Genomic DNA, 18876 nt, shown 5'->3' on the forward strand with positions numbered 1-18876 from the left:
GACGATGCGGCCCACCACTTTTACCATTGAGTCAAGAAGGGAGATTGGTCTGTAGCACCCCGGGTCGTGACGATCACCTTTTTTAAATATTGGGATAATTATTGACTCAGCCCAGGTCTTTGGTACTGATGTTCTAAAGCTGGCATTTATAACTTGAGTTAGTATGGGACCCCAGAGGGAGATGTTAGATTTGAATAGATCAACCGGCACTCCATCTGGTCCTGGGGCCTTGCCCCCCAAGACTGTTAGAGAGCACTCTGTTTACCTCATCCAGTGTAACTTGCAGCTCTACACTACCTGGCTCAGCTGTGATGGAAGGGAGCTGTTGTGGATCGGATGCTCCTTGCCCATTATAAACCTTAGTATAATGGTTAATCCATACCTCCTCCGAAATTGCGATTTCAATTGTTGGTCTGTTACCGTCTGATAGAAAGGGGGCCCTTACTACCCTCCAAAATGCTGCACTGTCTTTCAGTAAAGCCGCTGTGTGAAGAGTTTCCCAAGCTTCCTGCCTCAAGATATATTTTCTATCCATGATGGCCTGCTTGTACTCTAATCTAGCCTTTCTCACCCGATCAAGGGATCTAGGTTGTCTATGCAACTCCTGTTTCAGGTTGGTGTGTACTTGTGTGCAGTGTTAATCAAACCACCCTTGTTCTTTATGGTTATTACGATGTTTCGCAGTTAATAAACTCCTGATCTCATTACATATAGTTAAAAAAGACTGTTCAATGCTGTCACAGGGGGATGTCTCATTCAAACAGATGTCAAAGGATTCTTAAGTAGTTTAGTAATAATCACCACTGGGTCCACTTTGGACCAGCGTACAGAATATCCATTAGTTCTGTTTAGTTCAAGGTTGCCTGTTATTGGAAGGTTTTGTTTGACCTTCTTAGGTTTACGAGGAGTAATTTTAACCTCCAAACAAAGCGGAAAGTGGTCACTCGTTGGGTTGTCACCGACCTTAAAAGAGGAAACCCTGGAAGCAGATGAGCATGAAACTAACATAAAATCGTTTGGAGACACTAATCCTCTTCCGTTAAAAGTACATGGCATGGGTACAGGGGGGGTTAAAAGGTCATTCACAAAGCCCAAATTATTCATATACACAATCTCATTAAACAGATCTCCCAGTGGCGTGTGACAGAAGTGAGTGTTACGCACCCCACCATCATTCTCAAGTCCACATGTTCTGGTGTCAACAGAGTTACATATTGCGCAGTTAAAATCCCCCATCAAAATAATCATACAATCAGAGGTGTCCGCATTGCAGATATCTAACAAAGTCTCCGATAGCTTCCCAACCACAGTGCTAATTTCCCCAGGTGGTACATTGTTATACAAGTTGCCCAAAACTATGCTTTGATTAATGCCCAAGGAAAACTCTAAGGTATGATAATAGGGGTCCCCCGCACCAAAGGCTATATCTCCAGTTACCAGACTATTCGAAATGTAAGTACAGAGTCCGCCCTTAGGTCGTCCCCCTAAACCCTTTGTTGCTGGAGTATTAAACTTCTTAAAACCATTGATGTGGATTGGATCCAGTGACCATTTTTCCTGCAGTCCCAATACATCAACTTTAGCTATGACCTCACGCCAGGCAGGATCTTGGGTTTTTGAGCGCAGCCCCGCAATGTTCCATGAAGTAATCCTCCAAGTGGGGTCCACGGAATTGGGCAGAAGACTACTTAGCAGCACGCCTGAGGGGAGGATCTGATCCAAACCTCGTATCTTCCGTGGGCTAGTACAATATACATATGGGTCTGTTTGCTGACCTCGAAATACTGGGTCGCCATCCCTTAGTCTTGAGTCAGGTTTCAGCTGCATATGTGGTTAGTCAGTCGATCTCCTCCAGGTTATTGAGGGGCTCAAAATAATTATTAATCGGGACAGCATAGCTGAACTGCGATGGCCCTGCTGAAAGTCCTGCTCTTGGGGAAATTACAGAGATCAAGGGGGTTGGTAGAAGAAACCTAATGGAACAACACTTATCCCATTTCTCCTAACCGACCAATTGCCCACCCTACCTAGAATTGTTCAAATTAAGGCTGGAGTCCTAAAATGTAGCACAACACAATCGCCAGGCAGGGTTTTGTTAGATATTCCGACCCACCCAATTTGTCGTGCCATCTTAAATTCAGCGAAAAGTTTTGAATTCAGCCCTACTTTTCCAATCAAAAAATGCAAGGCTTTATTTCGCAGGGTGGACCAATGTTCGGCCTCTCCTTCTGGTAATGGGGGAACATTTACCAATATTACTGAATACGGTGTGGCTTCTGGCGGAAGGTGCAAATTTCCTACACCCTGTGAACTACCTTGGACGGGCAGCTGGCTACCCCTCATAGCTTGGTTGTGAGCCCTTTCACCTAGTAATGAGCCTTCCCCACCTATTTTCACCCATTCAGAATAAGATGTACTATTAGCATGCCCTTGGGGGTCTGCCCTGTGCAGGATTGGGAGTCTCCTGACGTGTTACCCTCGCTGGTACTGATTTTGAGCCCCGGGGTGCAGATTGTACAGGGGTGCTAGATGTAGCACGGTGGGTCAACTCACTATGTGGTGGTGGAACGCTAGGTGTGGTATTACCCTTGATGTATTCTGTCCCATGAACATCACTATTAACAGGAGTGGGGGCTATAGAGCTGCCCGGTGGACCATTGCCCCTTGCTCCTAGGAAGGACTTAATATGACTCATCATACCATCCAGTCTACCCCCTATGTTTTCTAGCCAAGTATATAGAGGCTTTAAAAGGGACGAGGATGTTTCCTCCAACCTATCTAAGAAAGCTCCCTGGTCTCAAGCTAAGGGTCTACTAATTGCATTACTCGCATCAGGGGAGTGAGCATACTCCTGATTTAACTGGCTCACATCCACCGTGGGTTCACGTCTACAGGTGGTTTGTCTGTTGGGACCCTGCCCCTTTCTATTCTTCGCAGGAGGAGTAACACCTCTTGTTTGGCTATTTCTCTTTTTTCGGGCCCTGGTGTTAACAATAGGTCTAGATGGACCCACACAAGGCGACTGGACGACAGGGGGGTTGGCGTTTTCTCTACTTATTTCCGGAGAATGGGACAGAGTAGTTACTGCAGGGTTGGATGCTTGAGAGTTATTAGCATCCTGTGGGAACGATACTAATTTGGCTGTGGCTACTAAAGGGTCTAAAGACAGCCTACGTTCAGTCAAGACAGTTTCGTACATTAGGGCGGACTCAGCTCTTGTCAGGAATTCGTCTCATGTGCCCACAACTCCCTTCCTTGGTGGCATCTTGCTTTTACTCATATCGTACCCAGAGAATAAAGTGCATTAGAGGCGAACCCACAGGCACAATTAAACCAAAGATCAGGTAAGTGCAAAAATTAAACTCAAAAGGAAAACTATAATGAAATTTAAAAAAAATGTCAATAACCTGGCCCGGGCCGGGCTCTTTCGGTCTCTGACGGGCCTGTCTTGGCCCGGTCTTCGCCCGAACGCCGTCCGCGCGCATCCCTCGTTGCGTGACTGACTTGGAGTTGAAATAGCGTGGAGCAGGGGCCGGGCAGAAAGTGCAGCGTGCCGGTAGCCCAGGCGGAGGCTAACAATAAAGTGCTGGGTGCAAGGTCCAAACGTTGCAGAGCGGTCTCCCCACCTTCTGTGACCGGCTCTGAGTTGAAATAGCGTGGAGCAGGGGCCGGGCAGAAAGTGCAGCGTGCCGTAGCTCAGGCAGGGGCTAACAATAAAGTGCTGGGTGCAAGGTCCAATCATTGCAGAGCGGTCTCCCCACCTTCCGTGACCGGCTCTGAGTTGAAATAGCGTGGAGCAGGGGCCGGGTAGAAAGTGCAGCATGCTGGTAGCCCAGACAGGGGCTAACAATAAAGTGCTGGGTGCAAGGTCCAAACGTTGCAGAGCTGTGACTCAGAAAATCTACCAGGTAATGAGCCTTTGGGTTCATTATGGAGACGATAATTCTTCTTGTTAATCACTGTTTTTCAACAGAGACTTTTGAATTACTCTAGTAAATATACCACTATTCCATCAGGGGGCAAGTCCAATAATGCGAACATCCTTATAGAGAAACATGGTTGCTCTCTCTGAACAGCTGCTGAAAAAAAGTTTTTCCTTTTGAGACCATGTCCTAGTCGTGCAATTTCAAGTTAAATATTTACCTTTACCACCCTCTTACTCCTTCCTACCATGCCCTGAATCCTAAATACCCCCTTTTTTAAAATCTCCTAAATAATTATACATATCTATAAATAGATCAATAGAATGACTGCCGTCTTCGTTACTTAAAGTTTTCTTCTCTTTAAGTAACATTATCTTCCCCATATGTTTGCCTTTATTTTTTCTATAATGCTGCATTTTTTTTTTTTGGTCCTTTTCGTTTATCAGGCCCCAGTCTTTTTCGGGACCTTTTCCTGCTTACATTTGCAAGACTATCCTAATAAACTACTTAAAAGAGCATGGTACAATGATCGGGAGTCCTTGCTGGAGGTCAGACAGAAGACTACACAACCTCAGTTGGTGTGAGTGACTACCTATGGGACGGCTACGAATGAGTTAAAAAAAATAGTGAAAAACACTGGACTCTTCTATCCGCACTCCCAGATTTGGTCGAGAAACCATTATTCTCCTTTAAAAGGGGTACAAATTTTAAAGATCGGTTGGTCCATGCATATAAAACATCTGAGCAGAATGTTGTGGTCAACATGAGACAGCTTGCATCAGTGACTGGACATTACAAATGTAACAGTTGCGCTGCATGTTCGAGTACCGCAAACTTAAAATCTTTTGGACTCAATGGTGAAAAGATCATGCTTAAGTCTTTTTCAAATTGCAACACCAATAATGTTGTCTATTGCATTCAATGCCCTTGTGGCTTGAAGTATATAGGCAAAACGACACAAACGATTAAAAAATGGATCTTACAGCATCAATCTAGAATTCGATGCAATGTTGAGAATGCACCACTTGTGGAACATTATGTTCGATTAAAGCATACAGAGAAAGATAAATTGTGGTGGGTACTGGAAGTAGTAAAACCCACTATTAGACAATCTAATGTAGATCAGGTTCTCACGTTAAAAGGGATCCGATGGATATGTCTGGCTGACAGCATCAAACATGGTTTGAACTCCGCCACTGAATGGCACACTCTAGCCTGTCTCTGCTAAGATTGTAGCCTAGATTCATGCAAGATAAGTATGATCCCCATGGGAGATTGTCAACACTGATACATTTGATTTTAGTTGCCTGTGAACACCATAAAGTATCCAGATAATTAATCTACTGTTATGTATCAGACTGAACTGTTTATTGAATTGTGACTGCTATGGACAACTTTATTCTGAATGCCACTTATTAATATTGCTTTTCAACTGTATATGTGTCTATTGCAGTCTCTATACTGTCAATGATTGGGATAATATAAATATCACATTAAGACTTCTTGTAAACGATGTTGTTGTCATGTTGTAATGTTATAGCTGACATTAAGATACTTGTTGTTCATACAACACTTCAAGACTTTTATATTGTCTATTCAAGCATGTGGCCTCCGTGACTGTTTGGTCGTTTAAGTTGATAAATATACCCATAGAAGTGTTATTTGCTTTGTACGCATTTTGGGTGAAACCAACAATATTTTTAGCGAACAGAGATTGATATTCAACTACTGTTCATGCTTATAGAAGGTAATGTAGGGCAGGTTAAAATGGCCACCATTTTAGTCATGGTCTCCTTTTTGAGCCCATTTATCTCTATCTCCCAGGGCACAAATGCGTTCACTTCCGGTACTTGTAGCGTTAAAAGACGTCCGCGTAACAAGCACAGGTTTGTTTCGCCGTTTCAAGAACTGACGCTAGCTTTTCTTACAACGTTGCTTTCGAAGTAAGTAGACAGACTCGCTGCATATGTTCGCTGCATTTGTTTGCTGCTCAATGTTTATGTTAACTTTTACTGCGTGCCTCCGACTTCACAATATATGGAGGCTCGAACTTTAATATAGATAAGTCCATCTGATACAAATATTGTGGTACGATGTTACCTTTGTTAAACATCATCAAATTTATTTAAATCTTCTTTTTCATTTTATTTTAATCATACACGAGTTTCTTTTGTGTGATTACATTGGTACGAAGCAACAAATCTTGATAGAACGCTGGTTGTCTATGTGAGCTTATTATTCGATTGCACTAAAAAGTCTCTGAATAGTTAACTCATGATTATTATGCATCGTCTATTAAGTACAAGCCGCTAGACACACCCAGTTACACTGCTGAGTTAACTGCAGTAGTTAGATGTCCTGAGTATTTTGGAAATTCATATGCAGTTTGCCTTTTGAGGGCGATATTGATGTACATTTTTTGATTCATGGGTCTGATCTGTTGCGAGTAATTACTACCATTTTGGTAGTTCACCTGTAAGATATTTAAATAATATCAGTGAGCAAAATGTGACCTAACAAGGGCATATTTTATATGCCCTGATATGCCAGAACTCTATAAATTACAACACATGAGATTTGTGGTATTCATTTGAGTTGGTATACACAATAACATTAATACGATTTACATAAGATGTTGTTTTATACTCTGTAGATACTATTGAGAATTTGCTATTGGATGAGTGCTCTTCCTTCTCCAAAATTGGCGTGAATGATTTGGACCGACTTTCAAATTAGTGCCATCTATCTGACTTGACCTTGATCCATTGATCAGGTATGTCGTGTTATGACTCCTTGCTATAAGACCATTTTCATATGAAGTTAATATGTCTTTAGTCTAATCATTGTTTTATACATGTTTTGACTTTATAGCGACAGCCCCGCAAATGATATAAACGGCGTGAAGTATATCCCCACGAGTACAACTAATCGTGGCGAACTTGATTACAAAAGTAAGCATAGCTACTTTATAAAGTAATTTTTTTAACTTAAGGTGGTGACAGGTTTGAAGCATGCTGTTTTCACCTGGAAAGTGTACAAACTATAACATTGTATTAAAAGTTGGGACAATTGGGTCGTCACCATATTCATCTGTTCTCACACGGGTATCTTGTTATGTTTCTACAGCATAAGTTTCTATTGCAATGATGTCTACATTTTTGTGACTTATTGTATTACATTTGTGTATGGGTTTTTCGGCATTTGCAATATCCATTGTCCTGAAGATGGTCTGATGGACTGATGCCTGTTAAGACCGAAACGTCGACTTTTCCATGTATTTCCGAAATATCTAGTGTATTCAAGTGATCATTATTCTCATTAAGAGATATGTCATTATTGATTTTATTGGAATAGATGTTTTGCTCATAAATTGTAGGATTATTTTGTTTGTACCTTTTTCATGATCTATTGCTGAACTGATTGTTCATTTGCGCTCCTTTTAACTTGATTTATTTATATAAATAATCTTGTATTTTCTACAAAAAGATATTCCCGTGTGTTCTATTTTTTCTTGTGATCTTCATACTCATTTATTGATGTTGTCGGATGACAAATTGGGTTTATGTTCTTATCAGACTCACTCGTAAAGGAATTTTTAAAAACAACTAATCATTAATCTCTTTTGAAATAAAATCCCTTGTAGGCATTCTTTACCTGTTACTATTTGTTTTGTCCAAGCCTCCAAGGGTGTATTGGGTTCACCCTTTCTTTTTACTTTTCCTGCTTGGCCACTTTTTCCTGTGTGCTAATGAAAAGCAGTTGAACTCATTCTGTGCACAATGCCACCCAAGCACCCAGGTATTGTTACGAGCGCACATTATAAAACATGCCTGTATTAGTTGACTAGATCGTGAATGCAACATACCTTTCCACGGCGATGGCCACAAGAGTGAATACCGAAGCAGAAACAGACATTCCTTGCACCAGCCCGCTCATTTTACACATCACGTTGTCAAATGGCCAACCTGCAATAACACAAATGCATTATGTAATCCTGTAGTATCCCACGCTGCTTTTAATGATAACGAAGCTAAGTGAGGAGTTCTTACATGTACACATAACAACATCATTCATTATATCACTCCCTTTTGCAGAAACATTACCTTTCTGCAGTATTAATACGTAGATGATGACTATGGATGTCTTGCAGTTCAACAAAGTGGGATTTTCGTTATTCCCACCTATTCAGCACCACAAACTGAGTTTAGTTGAAGTCACTGGATGTTTACTATAAAGTATCTCCTCATTTATGGGCCATTTCATTTAAATAAGTTGGAGAATTGGCAGTAAAGGGTTTTTAGGATTCAGGGATGGGTAGTGGAAATCTGTAGTAAGGGGTATATAGAATTCAGGGATGAGTAGGAGTAGTGTTTTTAGGTTTCAGGAATGGGTAGGGATAAGGAGTAGTAAAGGTGTTTAGGGTTCAGGGATGGGTAAGGGTAAGGGTAAGTGATACTAGTGTTTTTTTTAGCGTTCAGGGATCATAGGAGGAAAGAGTGGTAAAGGGGATTTCAGGTACAGGAGGGTGTCGAAAATAATGGATCATATGGTGGGAGTCGGAGTGAGTCTCTCATAGACTTATTCCAAGGCTAGACAAGGTTCAAAAGTTAATAGCATCATGTTTTTATTTGAAACAGTGTCATTACATAAAGCACAAATATTAATTAATACATCAAAAGAATTAGTATGATTATAATTCTTTAAATTAATTAGCAAAATAAACTGTCATAGAGTCTGTCTCCAAATAATGCCTAAAAGAAAACATCTTTTTTATAATGTTTTTTGGACAGAAGGCACACTCAAACCCATAGCAGGATATTACATAGATGGGTTGGGTTAAAAATGTTTCATTCATGACAACCAATCAATCTACTAGTTGGTGGAACACCACCTGTAACTTCTTCTCCTAAAGCATTCTTATCGGTCAAAACTGTATTAAAGTCATCAAGGAAATTAAATTTTACATTATGAAATAGAGGAATACAATAGCTTTTCCAACTACAGGAGAGCTATGCTAAGTAACCTTGAACGTGTAACAGAATCACATCATTCCCTCATGAGAGAAGAACAAATTATTTTACATTTTTATTTGGAAAGACCATGGCTGAGGCTGTATATTCATTGATTTTCCGAAATAAAGAAATACAAATGCATGGGAAAACTTGTACTTCCAAAATAAACATGCACTTTTTCTGCAGCATTGCATGAATGATTGAATGAATGAATTTAGATGCTAACGAAAGTATACCTAAATTAATCTTTATTATCTAGCAAATTAAAACGCTTAAACAGGTTTAGAATTAAAGGGCAGAAAATGTTTTTTAGGGTTCAGGGATGTGTAGGGGTAAGGGGTAGTAAGGGGTGGGTTTGGGTTTCAGGGACGGGTAGGGGTAAGGGTGAGGGATAGTAAGTGGGTTTTAGGTTATGGGGTGCTTCATTTAAAAAAAAAAAAACATATATTTTAATTCAACAGGTTTGAGGGTTCCCTGCAACACACATATTACCCAATGGGGGGTCACTATTGGGCAGTTATAGTTGGGCCTGCTTTTGACAAATCTTCATGAACTATTTCACAAAAATTTTTCATCTACTTCATCTCCTGTATAAACCAAGGACCCCCTGTATCTGCTAGTAGTTCCTAGGGCAGGGAAACAATTCTGAAAGTAATAACAATTCCTAGGCAACAAGAAACCTGGCGAGAATCAGGTTTTATACATACAAACAGAAACTCAGTGTACTACTGAAAAACCGTTAAGCACAATTCATTTTATTCATACATATCATTTTGTTAAAACAGGTGTACCAACACCAAAAACAATAACATGATAATAACATGACAATCAATATGACCATACATATATGTCTATTTTAATTCACATACATTCAAATATAAAAATATATGAGAAACACATAAAGGTACATTGTATGGTAAAATAACCCAAAGGTGGCTAAATCTAAGTAGATGAAGATGTAAATGGCAGGTGGTTTGTGAAGCAAGAGCTGAGAAAAATGAGGGCTCCCAAAACCAAATTTCCCAATTCATTTTATGTAGACTTATTTGGGGTTCTGGAAAGTTGGGTTCGAGGGACTCTTTCAAGCATTCTGTGAACTCGACTTAAAAAAATAGAGCATACTGTATGCCTTCAGGGCTTTTTTTCCCATGGGCCACTTCTTTCCTGCAGGAGTGAGGGTTCGGCAGAATTGAGCACCATGAAAGGCAGGCCGCAAACATAAAAGAAAATGTTGCAGCAGCCAATACAGGACACCGGGGACTTAGTTCCAGGTCCTAAAAATACTGAAAAAAAGATTTAAGGGAGCAAGGTAGAAATACCCTGCCACCGTAGCCCTTGTGGACAGTTCCCAGATAGAAACCCCTTCCCGGGCCAAAAGTATTTTTGTGACATGATTCCACAATATTCCAGCAGGAAAAGAAACCCAAAATGGCAGCCACCACTTTTCTAAATATTAATATTTCCCCCGGGTGAGCAAGGATGTGGCCACGCTCCCCGAGCTGATCACGGCCCTGTGGAACCCATCCCCTGGGGTCAGGCATAATAATCCAAGGGAATGGTGGCACTCAGTTCCCCTTCTCGAGCCAATCATTGCCCTGAGGACCCCATCCTATGGGGACCAGGATAAACAGAAAAGGGGACATAGTCAACCATAGATCTGGGGATCTCATCAAAATTAAATAGGAATGACTCTGGGTATTAAAATAAAATGGAAGTGATTCCTAAATAAAAGTCTTTGTAAACTCAATATTGGAGCGTATGGTTAAAATGATGTTCCTGAATGCTTTTATATAGGAGAAAATGAAAATGAAAAGTTACTTTAATTTTCTATAATTTCGAAGTTTTGCATTTACAAACAGCAGGTCTCTTGCTCCCAGTGGCCTGTAGGCACTGTATCATATTTATGACTGAAAAATGTAGTCATTTTTTAATTGGGAGAAATTTAAGTGAAGACAAATATTTCCATGATACATTACGGGCCTGGTTCCGATTTTGTTCGGAAAGCATTGGGACCGAATCGTGTCCAGAATGCTTTCTGGACGACTCAGACCTGGGGAGTCCGACCGAACAAGTACGATGCATTTGAATGCATCCGGATACGATTCGGTCAGACTCCCATTGACTTCAATGGGAGCCTGTGTACCTAACACCTACACAGTCTCTAATTGTCAAAAGGGGTGGTTGGGGATAATCATGCACCCTGTGGCGGGCACGCCATGGTGCCTGCCACACTGTGCATGGTCGGGAAGGGGGGACCCATGGGTACCCCCACTGGCCGATTCCTAGGACCAAGGGTGAAGGGGGGCCTGCTATGGGTCCCCAAAGACCAAACCGGCAGCTTTTTCAATCTGGGCAAATCGACTCATAAAGGCTGTCGGAATTGTTCATCGTACTTGCTTGCTTGGAAAACCTAGTCCATAGAGCTGTACGATTCAGCTCCGGATGGCTCTATCGCTCTGAATGTCTTGCGGAACCGATTCGGTCAGCTCTAAGGCTTTTACGGCATCGTACTTGTTCGTTCGGAACTGTGAACGATGCGGTCGGGAACAAGGGCTCCGGATAGGTTTAGGCACTTCTGCATATGAATCAGAGCCCTTCCAAACAAAACCGGAATCGGCCCCTAAGTCTTAATGTTTTTCTTCACTTTCAAGTAAGTCAATTATGTCTTAATGTTTTATGAAGCGTGCTTCTTTGCTTTAAATTCCTCCAATTTAAACAAATGGTTTTACTTTTGTGTTATAAATACAGCACCATGTCTAAAGGCTATTAGCAGCGACAAGCCTCCTATTTATAAATGTGACAATTTAAAATGGGAGAAATTTAGTGATGAGTTTTATGGAATCCATATTAGCCTAAAATTAACATTTCAATTAAATTTCCTCCTATTACAAAGTGTCGCCTTTACAAATGCAGCCATTATTTTAAGTGGAAGAAATTTAAAGTGCAGAAAAATGTTCCGTATTACGAAAAAAAATTCAAAACATTTTTCTGCACTTTAAACTTCTCCCATTTAAAAATTAAACGGTTGCATGTTTGTTTTAAACATGTCATGGTGCCACATATGGCGAAAGGTGTGTTCTGTGCCCCAAGTACATATGACATAGGCTCTCAGTCACCCATACACATATACCATTCGAAAGCATCAGGTTCATACATCCCCAAAGACCAGGCTCTCACGGCCACACATGGCAGCCCTAGTGGCCATAGTTAAATTATTTTGTTCAAACCATATTATTTGGCTCTATGAACATTATGCAGTGAAGCTGGGCATGTGTGTATCTGGTAACAATGTGCACGTTGCTTAGCCTACTGTAGTGCAATACAGAAAAGGTTAGAGACCCCTTGTTAGAAATGGGATCTCTGGTTGGCTAAGGCTTGCGCCAAAGCCAGGCAGAGACCACCACTCTAGTCAGGGCAAGGAATTTACACGCCAAAGATAACCCCTGCTCACCCCCTTGGTAGCTTGGCACGAGCAGACAGGCTTATCCAGGAGGCAATGTGTAAAGCATTTGCACACGCACACAGCAACAACATCCCAGGCACACTACAAAAGGAACTCCACACAAGGTTATATATAAAAAATAGCCTTTGTATTATCATAACACATTAGAATAGTAAGCACATATTATGCATGGTGCCACCTGGCACTAGGTCATATTTACAAGGGATTATTTACACCTGACAGGGCTATTTGGACCACTGTCAGTACCATCACAAAGTGAACTTAGTAAATGTAGAATTTATCATAAACATAGAACACAACCAGTACTACTGGTAATCACTGTACTTAGCATCAGCCTGTAACATAAACTACATTATACACAGTATCACATCAGGCGCGAATTACATTCTGCGCCAACCTCACCATCATAAACATATGAGGCAATCATCTCACAAGTCTAAACGCATTAGACCCTGACCTCCTAAGCATAACTGCATTAGGGAATAGCTCTCACTAGCATAAACCATAATATGTGAACCAACCTCATAATCATTAAACACATTTAGAGGTATCAACACAGGGTGCGTAAATGATTCTACATGAATCACATTTCCTAGCACCCAAAATCACAGTAGGGCCTGGCGCCCTATAAACCTAACAATCCCCCTAGCCAACTGGCCATCCCAAAGGGGCTCAAATGCCCTGTGTCCCAACAGTCAGGGCGCGCTGCCTATGTAGCGGAAGTCCAGGGGCGCCATTGCGCAAACCTAAATGTTGCAGTTGGCACTAAGTGCTGCGCAGCTGTGCAGGAAAAGATGGGGGCGAAGGAGTGCGTCTCGCTCCTGAATTCAGCTTGTCCCCTAAAATAAGACAAGGCCTAAACGGTGCAGCTGCCCACTACTTGCTGGGCAGCTGGGAACAATAATAAAAGGCTGGACACTCACTGTGCCTCTTGCGCTAAGGTTCGCAAAACGTTGCAGCTGCCCTCTGTCTTGTGGGGCAGCTGTGCATCAGAAACTGGCCCTGGCACAACTGTGCCCTCTGGCAAATCTGCGCAAAAGCTGGAGCCACACGGGGCTCTAAAACAATCTGAAAATGAGGCATGGGCTCTCACAGGGAAGTATGGGCACCACTGGCCCTCGGGACTCCCACTGGGGCCCTTTAAACAAATAGCTCATCGTTGGAGCAGCCCGCTGCCAGGCGGGGCTGCTCGGACAGAAGTGCAGGCATTGGCAAGCACCCACACGGTGCACGTTGGAGTCCCGCTCGGGGACTCTGAAGTGACATACACCAAATGCCCAAGACATGGCCACAACGGTGGAGCAGCCCGCTCTCTGGCGGGACCGCTCGGGATCTGTGCCTCGACCGGCACCACCCCGCCCCCTTGAGCCCTCACTCACCGGCTCTGGGGGCAGGATTCCGGTCCAGCTTCTCTCCTGTCGCTTCTCCTGCGCTGGCGTGGCTCGGGAGGCTCGTCTCTCTTCGGGCGCCGCCTCTCCTGGTCGCGCTGTGGTTGCCTGCGGGACTCCCTCTTGACTACGGGAGTCCCGCCTGGGGTCGCGGCATCACAGCTCTTCACCCGGCCCCCTCCTGGGACCCAGGACTCCTCTTGAATTACGCGGGGCTCTCCCTTCCACACAGAAGCCCCGCGTCACATCTTCTCGGGCGGCAACAGGGCCCGCCCATGTCCCAGGCAAGGCTTGCCTGACTTCCAGGTCGCGCCGAGCACGGCCCAGGGAGTGATTCTTTAGTAGCTCGGGCCGCAGCGGTGAAACGCGGGGTGGGCTCCCGCTATAAAATCAAACAGGCGCCATGAGGAGTAGGCTCCCTCCGAATTGGGATATAAAGCAGGGTGGGCTCCTGCTATCAAAAATAAAACATGAAGCGGGGTGGGCACCCGCGAAAGGCACCATGATGCGGGGTGGGCACCCGCCTCCATGTAATAAAGAAAAACTCGGCAGAAACGCGGGGTGGGCACCTGCCATTAAGGCATAACGGGGGAATCCCTACGATGGGGATTCCCTCACCAAGGGCTGCAGCTCAGCGCTGCGCAGCCCCCAGGCTCCTTTTCTGTGGTCCAATTAAAAATATAGCGCTCTCAGGGCACTAGAAGCATGCAAAGATCCAGGAAAGGTTTCAGGGGCAGAGTTGGGCCCAGGGGCCAGCACACAGGGTCCTCCAGCAGGGAGGCAGCCCCCATGGCAGTCCCTCCTGGGCCCCAGCAGCAGCAAGCCCCCTCCTCCATCAGGATCAGGAGCCCTGAACAATTTCATGGGGACACAGCCCCTATATTTATATTACATTTTCCCTTTGTGACACAGCACAGGGCTGGGGGAAAAACCAGATGCAACTGGTTTGGAGGAGGTTTGGAGCACTTTGTTTTGCTCAGCTCCTCTCTCCTTTGTCAGGTGGGGGCTAGGTGCTCAGACGCACCACAGGGGGCAGAGCCAGTATTGTGGAGGGAAGGCACAGTCCTATTCAAGTCCCAGGTGCAACTCCTCCCTCCCATCTACATGCAGATCTCTCCATTCACCACCGGGCAGACTCGCCCTGACTCCTGGAATTCCCCAGCCCTTTTAGCTCCTGTCAATCACAAGCCAGACATGCACTCCACATCAGGCAGGCAGACACACAGTACACAGAAAGGCCAACTTCTAGAAGTGGCACTTCTCCACTAGTCACCATAAATCTGCGCACACCATTGCGCAGCATTTATTCTCATGAGTTTATACATACTAAATTCGACCCTGCACTCCTCTCACATCAGGAATTACCATGGACACACATATCCCCCATGCATTCCTATGGGAGGGCAGGCCTATCTCACCACACGCACTCAGAGAGCGCACACACTTTACACTGGGCCACAGTGCTAAAGTGCGCGGATGCCAAATATCACTACCAATATGTCAGAGTTTAAGGCAAAAAGTTCATGGGTGAACCTGCCAGAAGGGCCAAGTCCAACACCCCTGGTCCACGAAGTTCACGGGGAGGCCAGTCCCTCACCACACCCAAGCTTCTTTAAGTGGCCAAGCCTCTACTACTCACAGTCTTTGTCCTTTACAGAGCTCTTTCTGCAGAGGCCAATTGCTCACCAAGTCCCTGTCCTGTTAAAGTGATAAGCCCCTACTACGCACAGCTTTCTTCCTGCAAAGAGCTCTTCATGAAGAGGTCAGTCGATCGTCACAAGCCCGTATTACACACCACACTGCCCTCACCACACCCAAGCCCAATTGCTCGGGAAAACCCCTTCTATGCACTTTCCAGAGGTCTTCATTCAAAGGTCAATCCCTCACCACAGTCAAGACCCATTACGCTGACAAGCCCATACTACATAGAACCTTCACCTTGTAGAGAGCTGTTCTCGCAGAGCTCAGAACCTCATACTGCAAAAGCCCCATAACATGGCCAATCCTCTACTATGCACAGCCTTCACCCTGTACAGAGTTCTTCACACACAGGCCAGTCCCTCACCACATCCCAGTTCAATTACAGGGCAACCCACAACTAAGCACAGCCTTTGCCCTGCAGAGAGCACTTCATGGAGTGGAGAGGCCAGTCCATGATTACAAGCCCCTACTACACCCAGCCTTCGCCCTGTACAGAGCTCTTTACGCAGAGCCCAGTCTTTCACCACACCCAGTCTCATTATGAAGGCAAGGCCCTACTATGCACAGCCTCACCCTGTACAGAGTTCTTCACACAGATGCAAGACCACACCTAAGCTCTTTTACATGGGTGAGCCTCTACTATGCACAGTCTTCACCCTGTAGGGAGCTCTTCATGCAGAGGCCATCACGGCACCCCAGTCCCCATATGTGGGAAGGCCCCTACTAAGCACAGGGTGGGAACATCATATAAATGATGCCAGACATTGATTTATAAAGGGAGCACGAAGATTAAAAGCAGGTGATTTCTGCTCATAAACCTTTAAGGGATCCTCATTAACTGATCTACTTAGAAAAACCCCTACGCTCACACTTAAAAAAAAACACTCTTTAATAGTAAATATAACTCTTAAAATCTTTTGGGGTGGTTCAGATGGTCTCTCACAGGAACCAGAACAAAAAGTCAAACCCCTTTGAAGTTCTTGCGGGGGCTTTCCATTGACTGAGAACTGTGGGAGTCCAGTGGGAGCATGGAAAGTGGAAAAAAATAAAAACTCTTGAAAATGCACATTAATTATTAATTGTAAAGGCTACCTTTGAAGATTGACTACAGAATCGAAAATCAAAATTACCACAATAGATTACTTTGAGAATTAAAGTCCAGATGTAAGAAGCTTAGTGTTTGCGATTACCAAATTGCAAATTTTTGATATTTGCTATTTGGTAATCGCAAACACTAATGTAAGTGTGTAATATAATTTCTGTGATTCCCATTGGGTCACGAATAGACCTACATCATTTTTATTTATTTTTTTAAACAGATTTTCTATTAATGAGCAATAAAGCAATAAATAGCATTACAGAGATAAGCCTGAACTCACAGGCTGGTTCCAACATGCAGCCGTCTACAATAATACACAATGAACCCATACCAATTATCCCCAGGAAGCATTGGTTTTGCTCTAGTGCAAGAAGTTGGTGAATCGTCTAGTGCAGTTCGGGGTCCTCAGGCTTGTCAAATTCTGTACCCCTTGAGTAGCTGCGCATCGCCTCAACAGTCTGTTCCGTTATTGACCCGTAATGACCAGCAAAGTAAAACCCCCTTTCCCCCTCCCCCCAATACTCGCCTCCCCCCACCCTCCAGGCATGTCGCTCATTCATCCAACTCCCCGTATGGTACTCGTAGTCAGTCTGATAGGGCACTAAGCATGCTATTTCAAGGAGTGTAATTCCATAAAAGGGCCCACTCTCATCCGGTCTCTCAACGAGCATCACAGTCATTCAGACGGTCCCCATGATCGTTCAGTATCTCAGGCCCTCAGTTCTCCACAGCTGGATGTGCCCCATCAGGGGGGTGCTTCGTTCTCGCCTTTCGGCTGCTTCAATGCCTCCACAAATGCCACCCATGCTCTCGCTGCTTCCAGCGTCTTCTCACTTCCAGTCCTCTGAGCCATCCGCAGTCTAAAGATCCCTTCGCAGTCCGCCCACTTTATAAGCTCCCGTGACCATCTCAGTACCCTAGTGGCGTTTTCTGCTTTGTAAATGTAAATGTAAATGTACAGATATTTATATAGCGCAAATCACCAACCGGTCTCTAAGCGCTTGCTTAGGGAACCCATCCTGGTATTCCCCTGTGAGATAACCCAGCAGGGCATCCACAAGGTGAAAGCCAGGCATCCCACCGCGAGGGGCCATTGTGGAGATTAAGCAAGCTATTGCCCAGAGTCGCAGAGTGTGAACCCATGAATCGAGTATGCAGGAGCGAGTTTCCAATGGCTAGTGAGTTCCCTTTTGGCTAGCACCTGTAGTCTGTAATTTTGATGTGACCTTATTCCTGGCAGTGTGAGGGAACCAGTGTAGGAGGTAATACCCTGGTGTCAGCGCCATGCCTTCTAGTCCAGTCGTTACCCCTCTCCAAAAGTCTCCCAGTAGTGGGCAATCCCAGAGCATATGTAAGAACCCCACGCCTTCCAGGTTGCACTGTGGACAGGCGGATCGGGCCCCAAGATATTCATTAATCTTGCACGGGGTAAGGTACGCCCTGTGGAGGACAAAAAAGTGTATCAGCTGGAAGTGCGTATTCCTAGAGCTTTTCCAAGCTCTTTCTACCACTTCTCCCCACGGTTTCTCATCTATGGGCTCACCTAGGTCCCCTTCCCATTTGAGATGCAGGGCCGTCAGGGGTCTTCACATCTCCGGCATAAGGCATCGGTAGAGACAAGTGACTGCTTTAATCGTTCCAGCCGCTACTACTATATACTGACAAGCCAACGAAGTTGGAGGTTTCCGTCACCCCCCCCCCCCTTCCGGTGTTTACGAATCGCTGCTGTCAGGGCAGCATGTAAAAGGAAATCCCCTCTGGGGAGGTCAAATCTCTCTAGTAAATCATTAAAAGGGAGTAAAGTATTGTCTTCATAAAGATCTCCAATAGTAGATATCCCTGCCTCCTCCCACGTTCGTAGCCTGTGCCAGTCCCCACCATGGGGGAGTGCCTCGCAGACCAGCAGCGGGTCTTTGGCACATAAGAATAGACCTACCTCATGAATATTAATAAGTTAGCTCTCAGTTTGCGACCCATTGGGAATCACAAAAATCACAGGGATGGTAGCCTGCTGTGGTCAGCAGACCACCATGTCTGTGATTGCTTTTAAATAAAACAATGCTGTTTTATAAACGCAGCTAGTTTTCCTTTAAGGAAAACTGGATGCATTAAATAATATAAAATGTAACTTTGAAGTTTCATTTTTTAAGAATGGTCTGTGGTCCATGGAACCACTGCCTGCTGTTAAAAAATATTTTACCAGCCATTCTCAAGGTGATGGGGTTCCTTAGGGACCCCATTCCATTCGCGAATGGGTTACTACCAACTTTGAATTGGTGGTAAATAGGCC

General features: G+C 44.2%; 1 protein-coding gene across 1 annotated transcript in view; it reads right to left on the bottom strand.

The window, feature by feature from the left end:
* NPFFR1 (neuropeptide FF receptor 1) overlaps nt 1-7868 on the bottom strand; it is a 62936-nt gene extending 55068 nt beyond the window's left edge. The window contains exon 1 of the mRNA XM_085614854.1: nt 7789-7868. Within this exon, the coding sequence (XP_085470980.1) occupies nt 7789-7868 (80 nt within the window). The remainder of the gene's footprint in view (nt 1-7788) is intronic.
* Between the last annotated feature and the right edge of the window lie 11008 nt (nt 7869-18876).

This window comes from Triturus cristatus, chromosome 1_2 (genome assembly GCF_964204655.1).
Source record: "Triturus cristatus chromosome 1_2, aTriCri1.1, whole genome shotgun sequence".
NCBI classification, from domain to species: Eukaryota; Metazoa; Chordata; class Amphibia; order Caudata; family Salamandridae; genus Triturus; species Triturus cristatus.